General features: G+C 43.5%; 2 protein-coding genes across 4 annotated transcripts; both read left to right on the forward strand.

Annotated features, from left to right (window-relative positions):
* The first annotated feature begins 6,699 nt into the window (after positions 1-6,699).
* On the forward strand, positions 6,700-9,075 carry LOC122045808 (glutamine synthetase nodule isozyme-like). Its single transcript, XM_042606176.1, has 13 exons — positions 6,700-6,856; positions 6,936-6,975; positions 7,048-7,151; positions 7,250-7,298; positions 7,366-7,472; positions 7,550-7,637; positions 7,744-7,872; positions 7,945-8,019; positions 8,114-8,167; positions 8,256-8,293; positions 8,379-8,538; positions 8,646-8,706; positions 8,783-9,075. Exons 1-13 carry the CDS (start codon positions 6,783-6,785, stop codon positions 8,872-8,874), a joined length of 1,071 nt encoding a protein of 356 aa, XP_042462110.1. The 5' UTR covers positions 6,700-6,782; the 3' UTR covers positions 8,875-9,075.
* A 2,835-nt stretch (positions 9,076-11,910) lies between these two features.
* LOC122045809 (deoxyhypusine synthase-like) lies at positions 11,911-16,705 on the forward strand. Of its 3 annotated transcripts, none has more exons than XM_042606177.1 (8): positions 11,911-12,223; positions 12,340-12,507; positions 13,570-13,788; positions 13,883-13,969; positions 14,487-14,592; positions 14,662-14,897; positions 15,875-15,983; positions 16,298-16,705. In XM_042606177.1, the coding sequence occupies exons 1-7, from the start codon at positions 11,981-11,983 to the stop codon at positions 15,968-15,970; spliced, it is 1,155 nt and encodes a 384-aa protein (XP_042462111.1). In that variant the 5' UTR covers positions 11,911-11,980; the 3' UTR covers positions 15,971-15,983; positions 16,298-16,705. The 3 variants fall into 3 exon arrangements, with proteins under 3 accessions (XP_042462111.1, XP_042462112.1, XP_042462113.1); XM_042606179.1 differs by having other exon boundaries at positions 12,087-12,223; positions 12,336-12,507; XM_042606178.1 differs by lacking the exons at positions 15,875-15,983; positions 16,298-16,705 and having other exon boundaries at positions 14,655-14,891.
* The last annotated feature ends 791 nt before the right edge of the window (positions 16,706-17,496 follow it).

Consider the following 17,496-nt stretch of genomic DNA (forward strand, 5'->3'; position numbering starts at 1 on the left):
ATGCCCCATTGGTCGAACGGGCAGGACACTGTGGACGCCTTCATTTCCGTCGTAGGCCTATGGGAGAAATTGTGGTACCTTTGACAAGAAAGGCAGGTAGCGACGGTCCGAGCGGCGTCTTCCTGTAGAGTAGGCCAGAAATATCCGGCCAGCAAGATCTTCCTAGCCAAAGACCGGCCGCCCGGATGACCTCCGCAAGATCCTTGGTGTACCTCTTGGAGAATGTACTATGCGTCCTCCGAGCTGATGCACTTTAGCAGCGGTCGGGAGAATACCTTCTTGTAGAGTTGGTCCCCAATGAGCGTGAATCGGCCGGCTCTCCTCCTCAATAATTGGGCTTCCTCCAGATCGGACGGCATGGCCGCCGATCGCAAAAATTCAATTATGGATGTCCTCTAATCGCTCGGGAATGTGAGACCTTCCATCCGGTCGATGTGCGCCACCAGGGACACTTGCTCGATTGGTTGTTGGATGACGACCGGCGATATCGAACTGGCAAGCTTGGCTAGCTCGTCCGCAGACTGGTTCTCGGCTCGGGGGATCTTTTGTATAACGACTTCTACGAAGTTGGTCCTGAGCTTTTCAAAGGCCTCCGCGTAGAGCCTGAGCCTCGCGTTGTTTATCTCAAAGGACCTTGAGAGTTGCTGAGCGGCCAACTGGGAGTCTGAGAACAGAGTCACCCGGCTGGCTCCCACGTGCCGCGCAGCCTGCAGGCCGGCTATTAGGGCTTCGTACTCCACTTCATTATTGGTTGCTCGATAGTCCAGTCGGACGAACAGGTGCATCCGCTCCTCTTGAGGGGAAAGCAACAGGATGTCAATTCCGCTCCCGAGCCGAGTGGACGATCCGTCCACAAATACCTTCCACATAGCTTCGGGCTCGGGGTTTTGCACTTCAGTCACAAAATCTGCCAAGGACTGGGTCTTAATCGCCGAGCGGGGTTGATATTGAATGTCGAGCTCACTCAGCTCCGTTGTCCACTTGATGAGCCGCCCAGACGCTTTTGGATTCAGGAGCACTCTTCCCAGCGGGTTGTTCGTCATCATGATGATTGTATGCGCCAAGATATAAGGGCATAATCTCCGCGCGGAGAGGATCAAGGCAAAAGCCAATTTCTCGAGACTAGTGTAGCGAACTTCAGCATCCTTTAAAATGTGGCTTAAAAAGTACACGGGTTGCTCTTCGCCGTTCGGCCTTACTAACACCGAGCCCACAACATGCTCGGTCAAAGACAAGTAAATACGGAGCGGCTCTCCTACAGCCGGTTTGGCCAGCACGGGTAAAGAATTGAGATAAGTCTTCAGCTCCTCGAATGCCCGATCGCATTCCTCGTCCCATTGAAACTTGGTAGCCTTGCGCAGAATCTTGAAAAAAGGAAAGCTTCGGTCGGCCATTCGGGAGATGAATCGTGATAGCGCCGTTATCCGACCGGTGAGGTGTTGTACTTCTCGAAGATTTCTGGGAGGAGGCATATCTTGCAATGCTTTTACCTTGCTGGGGTTCGCTTCTATGCCCCGCTCGGTCACAATATAGCCCAAGAAACGCCCGCCCTTTGCTCCGAACAAGCACTTCTAGGGGTTCAGATTGACCCCGTATCTCCTCAATGTCTGGAAAGTTTCTTCCAAATCTGCATAAAGGCCCGCCGCTCGGAAGGATTTGATAAGTATATCGTCCACATACACTTCCAAGTTGCGCCCGATCTGCTCCCGAAATACCTTATTCATCAGCCGCTGATAGGTAGCTCCCGCGTTCTTCAGTCTGAACGGCATTACGTTGTAACAGTAAGTGTCGTCAGTAAGTGTCGTCTGCAGTGACGAAACTGACTTTCTCTTGGTCTTCTCGGGCGAGCGGCACTTGATGGTAGCCCTGATATGCATCCAACATGCATATCAGCTCGCATCCAGTCGTGGAATCTACTAGTTGATCGATTCAGGGCAAGGGGTAGAAATCCTTTAGGCAGGTCTTGTTCAGATCACAGAAGTCGATGCAGACTCTTCACTTGTTGCCTGGTTTGGAGACCAGCACCACGTTTGCGAGCCAACTCGGGAACTGCACCTCCCGTATGTGGCCAGCCTCCAAGAGCTTCTCCACCTCCGCCCGGATGATGATATTCTGTTCGGCACTGAAGTCCCTCTTCCTTTGCTTTACCGGCCGAGCATCTGGTCGGACGTGAAGCTCGTGCTGCGCTATGCTCGGCGAGACTCCTGGCAGCTCATGGGTCGACCAAGCGAAAATGTCGCAGTTTTTCTGGAGGCAGCCGATCAGCTTCTCTTTCTGACTTGCCTCCAGGTCGGCTGCTATGAAAGTCGTGGCCTCTGGTCGGGAAGGGTTGATCTGTACCACCTCTTTTTCTTCGTAAACTAGAGAAGGTGGCTTTTCGGTTATAGCGTTTACCTCGACTCGTGGCACTTTCCGAGCGGATCTAGCCTCGGCTCGAACCATCTCTACGTAGCATCGCCGGGCTGCAAGCTGATCTCCTCGGACCTCCCCAACTTGATCTTCCACCGGGAACTTGATCTTCTGGCAGAAGGTGGAGACGACCGCTCGGAACTCGTTGAGAGCCGGTCGTCCAAGGATAACATTGTACGCGGAGGGAGCATCGACTACGATGAAGTTGGTGGTCCGCGTTCTTCTGAGTGGCTCCTCCCCCAGTGAGATAGCCAGTCAGACTTGTCAGACCGGCAAAACTTCGTTAACGGTGAATCCGTAGAGGGGGGTTGTCATCGGCAGCAACTCGGCTCGGTCAATTTGTAATTGGTCAAATGCCTTCCGGAAGATGACGTTGACCGAGCTGCCTGTATCAATGAAAATGCGGTGAATAGTATAGTTAGCTATTACCGCTCGAATGATGAGGGCGTCATCATGCGGGACTTCGACTCCTTCGAGGTCCCTAGGCCCAAAGCTGATCTCGGGCCCGTTCGCCCGCTCCTGACTGCAGCCAACTGCATGAATCGTGAGCTGCCTTGCATGCGCCTTCCGTGCCCTATTGGAATCTCCTCCGGTCGGGCCTCCGGCGATGATGTTGATTTCGCCCCTCGAGGCATTTCCTCTGTTCTCTTCCTCCCGAGCGGACGACTTAGGTCGTTCATGCGACGCCCGGGGATTAGCTCTGTGCGGCTGGTGAAGGTGCCGCTCGGGTGATTCTCTCGCTGCCCGCCACCCGGCCTCTTGGTGCCGATGTCACCTATCAGGCGATGGGAATCGACGACGATAACTCCTGGGAGCGGGATGAGCGATTGGAGGGAGACTCCGACAATCCCGGGTGTTGTGTGTGGCGGATTGGTGGAGCGAGCAAAACATGGGAGTCCACACCTTCCCCTTTGGCTTAGGCCGATCAGCCGCTACTTGTTGAACAGCTTGCGACCTCGCTTGCTGATGGGGACGAGCCATCTCTGCGCGGGGTCCTCTTGGCAGTTGATAATTGGAAGGCGGCTTCCGCTCGGTGGGGACTGGAGGCTCGGTTGGTGCTTCATTTTTCCTCGCCATCTGAGCTTCCTCCACGTTGATGTACTCATTGGCCTTGTTCAACATGTGGTCGTAACTGCGGGGCGGCTTTCTGACGAGCGCACGGAAGAAATCCCCGTCCACGAGCCCCTGTGTAAATGCGTTCATCATAGTCTCCGAGGTGGCCATCGAGATGTCCATGGCCACCTGGTTGAAGCGTTGGATGTAGGTCCGGAGCGACTCCCTCGGTCCTTGTTTGATGGCGAATAGGCTAACGCTGGTTTTCTGATAGCATCTGCTACTCGCGAAGTGGTGGAGAAAAGTCGTGCGGAACTCCTTGAAGCTTGTTATTGATCCGTCCGGCAGCCTCCGGAACACCGTTATGCCGACCCAGAAAGGGTGGTTAGGAACACTCGACACTTCACCCCATCTGTATATTGATGTAAAGTGACAGTGTTGTCGAACTTACCCAGATGGTCATCCGGGTCTGTGGTCCCGTTGTATTCTCCGATCGCCGAAGGCGCATAATGCTTTGGTAGTGGGTCTCTCAGGATGACGTCGGAGAACTGCCGATTGATCCACTCGGGGGATGAATCTGTCCGGGGCACCTTGCCCTTCCTAGCATCACGGATAGGCGCCTCGTCGGATGATCCCTGGTTGGCTAGGGCCAATTCTGATGGCGTCTGGAATAGTGCTCGATGGAATGGAATAGGAGCGGCCGACGCGTCTCCTGGTGTGCCGGTCTGCCCCTTGTTCTGAGCCCACGTAGAATATTGTTCCGGTCGGTCCTCCATTACCGCTCGGCCTCCAGAGACGGATGCAGCCTGCTGCGTTATCCTTTCTGCTTGAGCCTTCTGCTGTTGCTCAACCATCTTTGCGGCTCGCGCTTGAATGAGTGCTTCGAGCTCTTCAGGAGAGAGCGTTACCAGGAGTTGACGTCCAGCTTCTTCCATCTTCTAGGCTCGGATTCAGGTGTGTTCCCACAGACGGCGCCAATTTGATCATGTCCGAGCGCTGAGTCGACGGACGCTGGGGACGTGGCACTCTCCGCTGTCTCCGACTGGTAGTGTAAATCTCCGGCGAACCTACAAAGAAGCCGAGCCGGGAGGGGTTTCCCGGCGACGACCCTCCACGCTCAAGTCAGGCAGCGAAGAAGCAGAGTAACGTTACTGTGGCTACAGTGATCAAGATTGTATACCTCCGTCGAAGTCTGGGGGTCCTTATATAGAACCCCGGGAGGCGTGGGCACGCTTCTCAATGCATGCACGCTTCCCTAAACATACCTTAGTAGGGTTGTGTCAAAAAAGTACACCTGACGTCATTCCGCAATCGTCCGAGCATATCCCGGATGTGACGGTGGAAGCTTCTACTGTACGATATTCTATCCACTCCGGCCGCCGACCATGCTGTTTGTCGGCGGCAGGTGTCTCGAGGATGAAGCTACCAGCTGTCCTTTTTGTCTCCTAGCGCTCTTATCTGTTCCCGGGCCGAGCGGAACGACCGCTCGGCGCTCATGTCCTCCAAGAAACCCTATTCACGTGCTCGGCTGGGATTGCGGATTATTGTCCTGCAGCTCGGCCGAGCGTCTTGGCCGCTCGGCTTAAAGACTCTTTTACCTTAAGCATCGGAAACCTGTCCCATGGTCGGGTTATCTTTTGTCCGGTCACCTGGGAGACCCGGACCGAGCGCCCGGTCGGCCGGATGTCCGGGGATGGTCCGCCAGCCCGCTCGGCACGACCTTAGTGTTGACCCTCTTGACCCTTGACCTCCACGTGTCGTTGACCTTCCGCCAACGAGTGATTCCCCCGTCCTTACCACCGGATCAAGCGACTTTCCGTTAACTTCCAGTACAACAAGACCCACCTTCATCTGACTCAGCTTCCGGACGGGATCAGTCGGCTTTCTTGACTTCGACCCTAACTTGGGGACCCTATTTTATTCGCCGTATCAAGCGCTATTAAATTGTTTCATGGAAACTTTCAAATTGCATTGCGATCAATTTTCTTCTAAAAATACCGTCTTAAGTGATATCAAGTCATATTATATATTATTGAATTATACATATTGTCAAATTGTATTGTATATGCTACTAAAGTTATGTCTTAATTAGGTGCTATCGAGTTGTATTGTAAGCGTTACCAAATCAAAGAATTTCTGTCATGATAGGTAAATTCCAACCATTCTTTTTTTCGAGAATATTAGAGAGAAAGACGAGCGATGGACGATGATACTTCACGAAGATGCCTCACAACTTGTACTTGCATAATGCACTCCTTCAAGGAATCCATGTAGTTACACTTTGGAGGAATATATACCATCTCAACACAATCGCTTGCACACATTGAACCATAGGTCCTCACTTCTCACTATCGGTTCGATTCCTTCAGCATCAAATGAATGGTTTAGAATAAAGTTGAAGCGGCATATATGCTCGCGAAGTCGATGTCGTTGTTATTCCCTGCCAAGGCAGCGAAAGAACCAACATGCCATGGAATGGAAGAGCAAAGAATGTAATCATGTTAAGTTCCTTCTTTGATATTGATAGAATACCACACATCAATGTCATTAAGGATTAAACCCGATGCAGTGATAGTTAATTATGAGTTTAAGTTATTGGATGTGGATTAGATGTGTAGCGTCCATTAATCCGGTTTGTTAATATTGATTGGCTATTAACGGTTACAGGCTCAATAAGAGAATGGTCCCTGCATGGCTTGGCTTGTGCAAGAAGAAGAGGACTAAAGACATTTGGATCATGTTGAGTTCTTAAGCCTTCTTTTCTTCTCGCCTAAGCTCCTGCAGAAGACCTTCTGCAACATTTACAGGAATCTCATGACAATGACTTTGGATTCAAGTCAGCTTTTGCTAATCTGTAGATGCCTATTAGATTGTGATTAGATGTATTATATTACTTACAGATGTATCATACTTAAATGTTTCTCAAGTCTGAATGAAAGAAAGTCAACTTCTCAATCATAAAATGATATTAAAAAAGCAAAAAATAAAGAGGCAAAATGAATCATGGCATCTTCTTAATTGGAAGTCAAATGCAAAAGTCATCGGTTGAGGGCACAAGACAATGCCATTACTATTAAAGAAAAACTATGGAAAGTAAACTTTGGAACAAACTCATGCTTTAAAAATTTCAGTTCCAGGCCAAGAATCTGAAATGCAATTGATTTCTTGTTAAATAGATTCCTTTCTTTCGATATCGAAGATTCCACTCTGCATCGTGCTTTCCTATATAAATCCTACCTTGCCTCTCCTTTCTCCTCACACACTCCTGTTCTAGTTCTCGAATCAGTTCTTTTGTCTTTGGTTTTGATATCTGAGCAGCCATGTCTTTGCTCACCGATCTCATCAACCTGAACCTCTCCGATTGCACAGAGAAGATCATAGCCGAGTACATATGGTTCGGTCCTTCGCCTTTCTTTTTGTCGGTAATCTTTGTTACTATATCTTTTCTACATAAATCTTCTCTCGGTTTACAGGATTGGAGGGTCAGGTATTGATATAAGAAGCAAAGCAAGGGTATGTTTCTCATTCCTTAGTCTTGTGCTCATTCATTGTTGTTTAAGTCTACATTTTCGGTGTCGTTAACAGACACTTCCTGGCCCGGTGAGTGATCCAAGCAAGCTTCCGAAGTGGAACTATGATGGCTCGAGCACTGGTCAAGCTCCCGGGAAAGACAGTGAAGTGATCCTACAGTAGGAATCTCATGAAACTTTCTGTTTTGATAAACTTTACTGACTGAATTTTGCGATTTCCGGTACTCAAACTCGTTGTGTCTCTATGCTTCATACAGTCCCCAGGCGATTTTCAAGGATCCTTTCAGGAGGGGCAACAATATCCTTGTGAGTTCCAACTCAAGCTTTCCTAGTTATCGTATTCAGTGTTTAACATAACAATTCACTTCCTTAGGTCATGTGTGATTGCTACACACCGGCCGGAGAGCCAATTCCTACTAACAAACGATACAATGCCGCGAAGATATTTAGCCACCCGGATGTTGTTGCTCAAGAAACTTGGTACTTTGCGTAGACTTAGTCCCTTAGTTGTCCTTCGATCTTTGTTTCCGATCGATGTTATAATTCTCCTTCGATAGGTATGGTATCGAGCAGGAGTACACTCTCCTTCAGAAGGATGTTAAGTGGCCTCTTGGCTGGCCAGTTGGGGGCTTCCCGGGTCCTCAGGTTTTGTCTCGATTCAAACATTTTCGATGTGTTTGTACATTCATCTTGGTTCGGTTTAAGTGTAAACTTTCCCGTCGAATCTGAACCATGTTAATGTCTCTTACAGGGCCCCTACTATTGCTCAGCTGGTGCAGACAAAGCTTTCGGGCGCGACATAGTTGATGCTCATTACAAAGCCTGTCTTTATTCTGGGATAGACATAAGTGGCATCAACGGAGAGGTCATGCCAGGCCAGGTATCGATCGTTTGTCTGTTCGGTTGGGTAAAAAAAATTCAAAGATAACTGGAATTCATGTCATGGATGCAGTGGGAGTTCCAAGTAGGGCCTTCAGTCGGCATCTCTGCGGCTGATCAAATGTGGATTGCGCGCTACATTCTTGAGGTAAATTGCTGATGTTTAACCGAATCTTGACAGTCAAAAAACCTCCCGGAAAATAGCTTGCTCAGTGTTGTTATTTGCTTGTTGATACCATCAGAGAATCACTGAGATTGCTGGAGTGGTGCTGTCTTTCGACCCGAAACCAATTCAGGTGACACTTAGACTATATTTTGTTTTCGACCGATAAATCAAGTGTAGTCGGAAAAAGGAAAACATGTTTCAAACTTGTGTCTTTGTAGGGTGATTGGAATGGAGCTGGTGCTCACACAAACTACAGGTGACAAGTTTTGTTTTGGTTCTTCTTATACTTGCTCACTTGAATTTGATCGCCATCATCTTTTCTTCTTCTTGATTGTTTTCAGCACCAAAGCCATGAGGAGTGATGGTGGCTATGAAGTCATCAAGAAAGCCATCGGAAAGTTAGGCCGGAGGCACAAGGAGCACATTGCAGCCTACGGTGAAGGCAACGAACGCCGGCTTACCGGCCGTCACGAGACCGCGGACATCAACACCTTCATCTGGGTATGTTAAGGGTGTAAACAAGATCTTAATGAGTGATATTAACTTATATTATTGAACGAAGATAAACAAACTCTTACGGAATATGAACGTATACTTATGCTTCTCAGGGAGTGGCGAACCGCGGAGCGAGTATTCGCGTCGGCCGCGACACTGAAAAAAATGGCAAAGGTGGGTAGAATTGCAACAAGTTAAGCTAGCCTTTTCAGGCAAAAGGTGATCTGTTTTGTGTTGTTTGTGTGTTCAGGTTATTTCGAAGATAGAAGGCCGGCTTCTAACATGGATCCGTATGTCGTTACTTCGATGATCGCGGAGACTACAATCCTGTTAGAAGAATAACTTGAGTTGGCTACGAAGGTGGAAACTGGAAAGTGTGTGCTGCTCTCTTTGTCCTTTGAAATCCTTCATAAAAGCCTTTTATGTGTGTGTTTGTATGTGATTGGGTGTTGAGCCACGGCAGTTGCCTTGAGTGAGAAGATCACTCAACACTATACTGATAGCAATAAAAGTGTTTCCTATGTGACAATGTCTTTAGCTCAATTTTATTTCCTTCCTCCCTCAACTTCAACTTTTAATCCGTCATTGATTCATGCATCGAAATATCAATACCATATCAAAATAGTATTATTCCAATTAAAAGGCAGAAAGCCGTAGAATTCAAGTTGCAAATGATAACCTCCCAAGTTTCTTATAGACAGGGTTGTAACTAGATTAAACATTCGTAAGTTAAATGAATAAGGATGAGTAACTTATTAAATTAAATGAATAAATTTAAATACATAGATGTTTGGTTTATTAATAAAGATTCTGAATAATTTATAAATAATATACATTAATGATGAGGTGATGAAGAAAGGTCACCAAAGATAGGTCAAAATAAGGAAGATCAGCTGACGTGTAAGTCTAAGTCAGGAAAGTAAAGGGGTCACTATCCACAGATCAGACAAAGCGCTCGTTCATCCGAGTCATGGCCAAACGGGCAGCATATCCAGCAGACGAGTAAGGCAAAATAGATAACTCGAGGTTAAGAGAAACAGACAGTGCATGCTCTGGTCGTCGTCCCCGTCCCCGTTGAATAGGAGGCATGTCCGTCCGGATGAGAGGCAACCCTTCGATAACGGAAAAGCTAAGTGAAGGGAGATTACTTGTACAACATAACTGAGCGAGGTGTGTCCCGGCTGAGAGGCCACCGATCGACCTAAAGCCGGACTCACCCGGGTATCTCCTCGTACTCTTTTGGAAATTTGTACCACTGACAACAGAATATATTATGCAGATAAATCATACGGTAGAAGTTTTTAGCCTATCACATCAGAGATATGCATACTTGTTTAATGAAAGATGTCAGACATGTCTTTTCAGAAGACGTTTGGGAAAATGTGTACACGTTTTAAGATACATACGCAGACATTACAGTGACACTATAAAAGGGGTTTCCATCTACATAAAGATGTATGCACAACTTCATTATTTTACACGTTTTAGCTATAGTTTTTCACTATTCTCTACATCATTAGAAATTGATTTGAGCGTCAAAGGACCAACACTAAGAATCCTTTCCCGGCTCGACACTAACGTTGTTGTGTTGTAGGAGCATATGAAGTCTTCACCCTATTAAAGTTTTAGTCACATTCCTGACTTACCATCTTCTCCACTTTCAGACAAAAACACTAAAAGATTATAAACTCTTATTAAACGCTAAAAGAAATAAAATGAATACATAAACTTATAATATCAAACTCATTAATCAATTGAAAAAATTAAAATATAAAATTCTTACTATTTAATTACCAAGTCTAATTTATAAATTGAAGATATTAATTTATACTATTTATATATGGGATAATTCCTAATTTAGTCCCTCATTATTTGGCGTAGTCCTGATTTCATCCCTAATTTTTCAATTGATCAAATTTAGTCCTCCAATTTTCGAACGTTTTCTCAAATCAATCCTTCTGTCCAAATCCTTGTTAAAATAGGCGGGAAAACTTATTTAACCAGTGTAAGTGACTAGTTGCTTTTATTCTTGCGCTATTTCCCTAATCTTGACATTGATTGAGTTCGAGATTTAGAAACTTGTTTCCTTTGTTGGTTTATAAGCTGCGAAGAAGATGCACTAACCGTATCGAAGTCTTTGTTGATTGTTCTGAGATGATGATCGGAAGGATTGTGCAGAGAAGGGCAGGCGAAACTGTTGGAAGCAAAGAACTGGAGAAAAGTTTGAGCAAGGCTGAATTTCCATAGGTCGAAAGAGAGAATTCAAATCTTAATCGAGCTTTGAGATCGAGTCGGTACCTCGGCAGCCGTCGGAGCAAGGCCGAAGAAGACGGTGTTGCCATAGGCGAGGAGGCAGAGGCGATCGAAGAGGCCGAACACCTCGTTGCCGAGCTGGTGGACGGCGACGACGACCGTCATCCTCTCACGACGGGCGAGGCGCGCGATCCGGTGGATGACGTGATAGGTGGCGGCGCTGTCGATGCCGCTGGTGGGCTCGTCGAGGAAGAGGAGCCGCGGCCGAGTGAGGAGCTCGACGCAGATGCTGACGTGCCGTCGCTGACCGTCGCTGATGCCTTTGATGTTCCACCCGCCGATTCTAGTGTCCATGGAGGCCGCCAACCCCATCTCCCTCATCGTCGCCTCCGCCCTTGCCCGCTCCACAGGCGTCGACATGAAGTCAGCTGGAGCTGCGCTAAGTAGCAGACGACCTCCCTCACCGTCAGCGTCGTCATCAGCACGTCGTCTTGGGTCACATAAGCCGACGTTCCAAAGGCAAGCTTCTGTTTCTGGCCATTAATCAAGATATTTCCAAAGGCCTCCTCACATATGAATGATAAACTTGACGAAACTCGGTGACAAATGACAAAGAGAAAATGGTGGAAGGAGAGGGAAGACCTGTTGAAGGGTGAAATGGAATCAGAGAGGAGAAAGAATGACAATAGCAGCAAGAATATGCTACCTCTCCCGAAATCGTTGAACAAGGTGATCGCTGAACGTTAGTATCTCCTTCTAGGTCATCTCCAGAATAAAAGCAACACATAGGTCACTTCCACCGATTAAACAAGTCTTCCCGTCTATTTTAACGGGTATTTGGACGGAAGGATCAATTTGGGAAAACGTTCGAAAATTGGAGGACTAAATTTGGTCAATTGAAAAATTAAGGACGAAATCAACACCACGTCAAATAATGAGGGACTAAATTAAGAATTAACCCATTTATATATTATACTATGCGTGCGCATAATAAATTAAATTCAAATTTAAAATAAAAGCTCTTTAGTGTTATTTTTAAGATCTAACTAGACAGAAATGGGCCGGATCGGGCCGAATATGGAATCTTGATCCGTTAAAAGCCTGGCGAAGCGGTGAGACGCAATTAACTGTTGAAAGATTCCTGGAGAGCAGCTCTCTCTTCCCTTGTCGGCGCGACGGCGATCGGCGATCGGCGATGCCTCAGGAGGAGATGGAAGCCGCCGGCTCCGCTGGGGAGAAGCGAGACCAGGAGACGCTGGAGTCGGTGCGGTCGGTGGTGTTCAAGCCGTCCATATCCTTGGAGGAGAAACGATTCACCAAGGTCGCCGGGTACGACTTCAACCAGGGGTTGGATCTCCTCGGTCTCCTGGACTCTTTGTCCGGCACCGGATTTCAAGCCTCCAACCTCGGAGACGCCATTGAGATTGTCAACCAGATGGTGAACTTTGCCGGCCTCTCTTATCTTTTTTTTTTTAATAAAAAATCCGAATTTTTTCGTTGTCATTTTTTCTTCGCTAATTATTTCAATCTCTTTACTGGCGGACGCTAAGGAAGATAGATTGGAGGCTCTCCCATCAGTCGCCCACGGAAGATTGCGGTGAAGAAGTGCGGAATCCTGCCTACAGGGAATCGGTGGGGTGTAAAATTTTTCTAGGATTCACGTCGAACCTTGTATCTTCGGGAATTAGGGAGATCATCCGATTCCTTGTGCAACACAGCATGGTAATTTTTTTTCCTCCCTTTTATAATTGAAAAAATCGATTTTGTTGAAGACAGTTACATATTTAGTACTATCCAGTTACATTATGAGTCATGATTTAGAATTCACAAACGATTAGTTCTTTTCTGTCTTGCAAACTTCAGAATAATGAGAAGATGCAAACCATAATTCTTCTCCCATTATGTAGTTTTGCTTTCATCAATCCATTCAACACTGCTTCAGCTCACAAAAGATTATGATTCCTTTGAAATTTACATTCAGTAGATATTTCCATATAACTCATCAAAATTTATTGATCGGCTCTCAACTATTTGAAGTTGGCTTTCTAGATATTACTCATTCATATCTCCATTATATCACTAGTGATATTTGAATATGTTGACTCATTTTTATCTATGTTAACTAGAATTTTTTTTCACCTCCCTATATCCTTCACACTTTTAACCCTAAATAGTTCAACTTGTCAACTACACAATTTATTTATCACCATTTAGCACTACTATTCTGTCTGAACCTCTTTTTTCTTATTTTATCATTTATTATTTTCTTATGATAGTGACTTTTTTGTTTTATCTTTTCAACGATTTACTTGTTTACCATAGCATTCTTTCAATGTACTTTTTGTGCCTATTGCTTTATAATGCTGCTTGGCATATTTTCTGTGACGGTTCAACGGGCATTATGTGTTTGCTACACTAACAGAAAAATTAGGATGAGATAGATTTTCATTAGAATCAGAACCTTTTAGAATCAATTCTTTTGATGGTAAAGAATTCCTCTAAAACCGGATTATACTCTTGAAAAACTAAATGTTAAACATCACTTTCATGAAATTACTACAGGGCACCTTCTTGAAGTACATAAAGTGTGTTAAACTCTTGAAAGGAATGAGGATGAAAAATGGCTGATTTCCTTTTCTTGCTTTGGAAAGGGTGTCATCGTCATTACCATTCTAAAGTTGTCTTCATTCAAATATTTTAGTCGTTCTATTCCTCAAAGGCATTATTTCATCCTTGAAGTTTATTTCCCTATGTCTCGGAATGATAATCTTCTGTTATGTCTAGGTTGAAGTTTTGGTGACAACTGCTGGCGGTATAGAAGAAGATCTAATCAAGTGTCTCGCCCCAACTTATAGGGGTGACTTCTCTCTGCCGGGGGCTTCTCTACGTTCAAAAGGGTTGAATCGAATTGGAAACCTGTTGGTGCCTAATGACAATTACTGCAAATTTGAGGATTGGATCATGCCAATTCTGGACCAAATGTTAACTGAACAGACTATAGAGGTAGCAATAGGATTAATCAACTTTAAAAAAAAATCCATTTAAATGTTATTTGAACTGTTCTTCTCTGACACAATTTGATGTATAATACTAGCAGAATGTAATATGGACTCCTTCAAAAGTGATTGCTCGCCTTGGCAAAGAAATTAATGATGAAAACTCGTACCTGTACTGGGCATACAAGGTATTGCAAGTTATTCTCTACTTCCTTTTGTCTAACAATACTAAAATAGACTCACTAATTAGCATGGGACTATTGTTTCTTAAGTAGCCTAGTCATCCAGGATCTTTATTTTAAATTTCCTAACAAATCCGTTCTAATTTGATTAATAGATTTTATCATTTTTTAAAAGTTCTTAATAAATTATGTTGAAACTTGCTCTTTAAATGGAGACTATTGATGACTTAGTTTATTGAAGGCTAAATGGATTGATGTCTGGTAGAAAAATAAATGTTGAATAACTCAGGCTGTCTTGACAGCAACAATCTTGAGTTCGTTTATGATATCAGTAGTCTTTTAAGTGAGCAACTTCTAGATTAATATGTGTCTGATAACTCATACTACCACACAAGGTTTAAGGCAACCAAACCTTGGAATCTTTATTTTGATATAGACCTCACATGCAGAAAATACAATACTTCTCTTTCGACTTTATTTCATGTTTTTTTGGTACTTACTGAACTATTTGTAACTTGAGTAGAATGGTGTTTCGGTCTATTGCCCAGCATTGACTGATGGATCACTGGGGGATATGTTGTATTGTCATTCAGTCCGGAATCCTGGTTTGCTTATCGACATCGTGCAAGGTAGGAACTCTTTTGAGCTGAGTCACTTTTGCATCCTTGTATCTTGATTGTTGACATTTCAGATTGCAGATATCCGAGCTATGAATGGAGAAGCCATACATGTGGATCAGAGAAAGACTGGGATCATTATTATCGGTGGGGGCCTTCCAAAGCACCATATCTGTAATGCCAACATGTTTCGAAATGGTGCAGATTATGCCGTTTATATCAACACTGCACAAGAATTTGATGGAAGCGACTCGGGAGCTCAGCCCGACGAGGCAATTTCATGGGGGAAAATAAAAGGTTCTGCTAAGACAACTAAAGTATGTGGCTGTTCCTTTTTCTCCCTTGTTATTCTCCATCGTCTTGGCATTTAGTTTTCCTTCACTGGATTCCTCCTAGCTTCTCTTGTCGATACGTGTAGTGGATTTGAGGTTGCATTCTCTTTCCCTTTTTGGGTATTCATACATTTACTGTATGGTTTATCTATTCTTGTACTTGAGTTGAATGTTGGGCTATAACTCGAACACATGAGTAGAAGATGAGAATATTAAGGTGGATGTGATGGACCTCCGACATGATTAAGATGGTATATGTACGTATTTAGATGCCCAATAAATACTCTTATTAAGCGATGTGAAACTATGACAAATATGTACATCAAACAAAGAAGAGGAAGACCAAAAAAGACTTCTTAAGTAATGATAAAATAAGATAAAATTTATTTAAATATAGATGATATAGTATGGGATAGAACCCAATGATGACAAATATGGACATCAAATAAGGAAGATAAAAAAAAACTTGATTAATAATGATAAAATAAGATAAAATTTATTTAAATATAGATGATGATATAATAAGGAATAGAATTCAATAGCATAGAAGAATTTATATAGTCGATCTCATCTAATGGGATAAAGTTTGGTTGTTGTTCATCTATTTTTGTACTGATTGGTTTATTTAAGTCTTGAACTTATAGGTTGTTTCTAAAGGTGTAAAGTAGGTGAGAAATATTATGATTTTATCGCAACTTCATCTTATAAGATCAGTTGCTTGACTGTATGTCCATGGATGCAAATTCTTGACTAGAATTGCTTTGCTAAGAATTTTTTATCAATAGCTGTAAATGCTGTTTCTTCAAATGAGAATGATAAGTCAGAATGTTTTCAACTCCCACTTCAAGAATTTTTTGATGCATTTTCTGTTGTAGCTTGGCGCTTTAAATCGAGCTTCATTAACTAGTTGAATGGCGAGTTTCTGAACTGTATCCTAATTTTTTTCTACTGAATTCAAACAGGTCCACTGCGACGCAACTATTGCTTTTCCCCTACTGGTGGCTGCAACATTTGCAAAGAAATTTCATAAAAAAGCCAATACAAACACAGTGTGCTGATATTAGCAGAAAGGTATAAACTTAGAGCAATAGTTGAGAACTTGGTTTTTCTTTCAAAACCTCCAACTAATTTGCCTGATCATGCTGCTTCGCTCGATCAATCGTAGAAGCATGTTCTTCTCGAAATTGTGTTGGTAATTTCAGTGTGATGATTGCAGATTACTGCTTTGGTTGAAAGTTACTCATTGGAGGTCATTTGATCTCAAACAAGTGTTATAAATTGCAGCTTTAAGCGAAGAACAAGAACAATCATAATCACGTCAAGATCTGTATTGTGAAGTGCTCATTTGTGTTGGTAAATTGTTCAGATCTGTTCTTCGATTGCAGGCTCAAGTACTCCAGTCGCGAGGCTGTCCCCCGGCTGTTGAAGAGGTAGCCTACCACAATTTGAACTGGCTTGAACCAACGACTCTGATGGACCAGCATAGGCTCTGACCGGGTCTGCTCGTGCACGGTTCATTGTCACACCGTGAACCTTTCTATAGTGATTCCTCGGGCTCCCTCTCTACGACATGGTGGAGAATATAGTGGACAAACAAACATGTAGTCCACTTGAAATCTTCCTTTAGGAAACAAGATCTATCCTTTGCTTTCTAAGGTTTACTTTTCAGATTATAAATGAGCAGTATACACTATTTAAAAAAACATAAAAAATTATTTTAAATTGTATGGTAAAATAAACAGCAAAAATCATGATTTTTTTTTAAGGAATGGGCGCTCTTATTTGATTTGTTATGGTGTATTGTTTTGCTGGTTTAAACATTTTGGTATTACGTGAATAGGATAAGTTTGTGTTATAGCAGTTATGATTTTATAATTATTACAATATAAATATTGTTGAATAAAATAAATTTAAATTATGATTTCACAGTTAATATAATAACAGGAAAATAAATAGGTCCATATTATAGTTGCTTAACATAAATTATAGCAACTACATAATGTGAATGTTTTGAGTAAGTTAAATCTGTCGATCAGTTTAGATTTAAATTCGGAAGACTTGTCAAAAAAAAATTCAAACCGACGTACTTAACCTGTGTAATTTTATGGGAGGCTGATGGGGTGAGACATCCTAAAAAACTTAAAAGAGGTGGGACAGTTTAAAAAAAAAAAAAAAAAAAACTTTGATTTTTGTGCCCATAAAAAAATATCGCCAATTTTCCAAAATGGGTACCTAATATTTGAATTTGTCCAAAAAGGAGCATCAATTTGTGATTAGCGAAAAGGTGCATATCTTTTCCGTTATACCCTTCTAACAAAATTGATCTTTTTTTACCTCTTTCCTGTCTCGTTTATCTGCAGTTCTCCTCTCTTCTCTTTTCTCTTAAATTATATTAAATATTTCTTTTCCATATACATGCAACAACAGTGTTAATTTTTTAAAATTCTACACTAGCACCATGGCTTAAACCCTAAGCCAACACGTTGTGCTAGTTTTTAAAGATCAACATCACAGTAGTGTTGATATATTAAACTATATATTTTTAAAAAATAATAACAATAAATAAGGTTATATTTGGACTCTA

This window comes from Zingiber officinale, chromosome 2B (genome assembly GCF_018446385.1).
Source record: "Zingiber officinale cultivar Zhangliang chromosome 2B, Zo_v1.1, whole genome shotgun sequence".
Classification (NCBI taxonomy): Eukaryota; Viridiplantae; Streptophyta; class Magnoliopsida; order Zingiberales; family Zingiberaceae; genus Zingiber; species Zingiber officinale.

What these genes read in the sequence shown, in the direction of transcription:
- LOC122045809 (XM_042606177.1), top strand. Translation starts at nt 11,981, where the DNA reads ATGCCTCAGGAGGAGATGGAAGCCGCCGGCTCCGCTGGGGAGAAGCGA. An exon ending in TTGAGATTGTCAACCAGATG is followed by an intron (nt 12,224 to 12,339) that starts GTGAACTTTGCC and finishes ACGCTAAGGAAG; the next exon opens with ATAGATTGGAGGCTCTCCCA. An exon ending in TAACTGAACAGACTATAGAG is followed by an intron (nt 13,789 to 13,882) that starts GTAGCAATAGGA and finishes TAATACTAGCAG; the next exon opens with AATGTAATATGGACTCCTTC.
- LOC122045808 (XM_042606176.1), top strand. Translation starts at nt 6,783, where the DNA reads ATGTCTTTGCTCACCGATCTCATCAACCTGAACCTCTCCGATTGCACA. An exon ending in ATATAAGAAGCAAAGCAAGG is followed by an intron (nt 6,976 to 7,047) that starts GTATGTTTCTCA and finishes TGTCGTTAACAG; the next exon opens with ACACTTCCTGGCCCGGTGAG. An exon ending in TCGACCCGAAACCAATTCAG is followed by an intron (nt 8,168 to 8,255) that starts GTGACACTTAGA and finishes GTGTCTTTGTAG; the next exon opens with GGTGATTGGAATGGAGCTGG.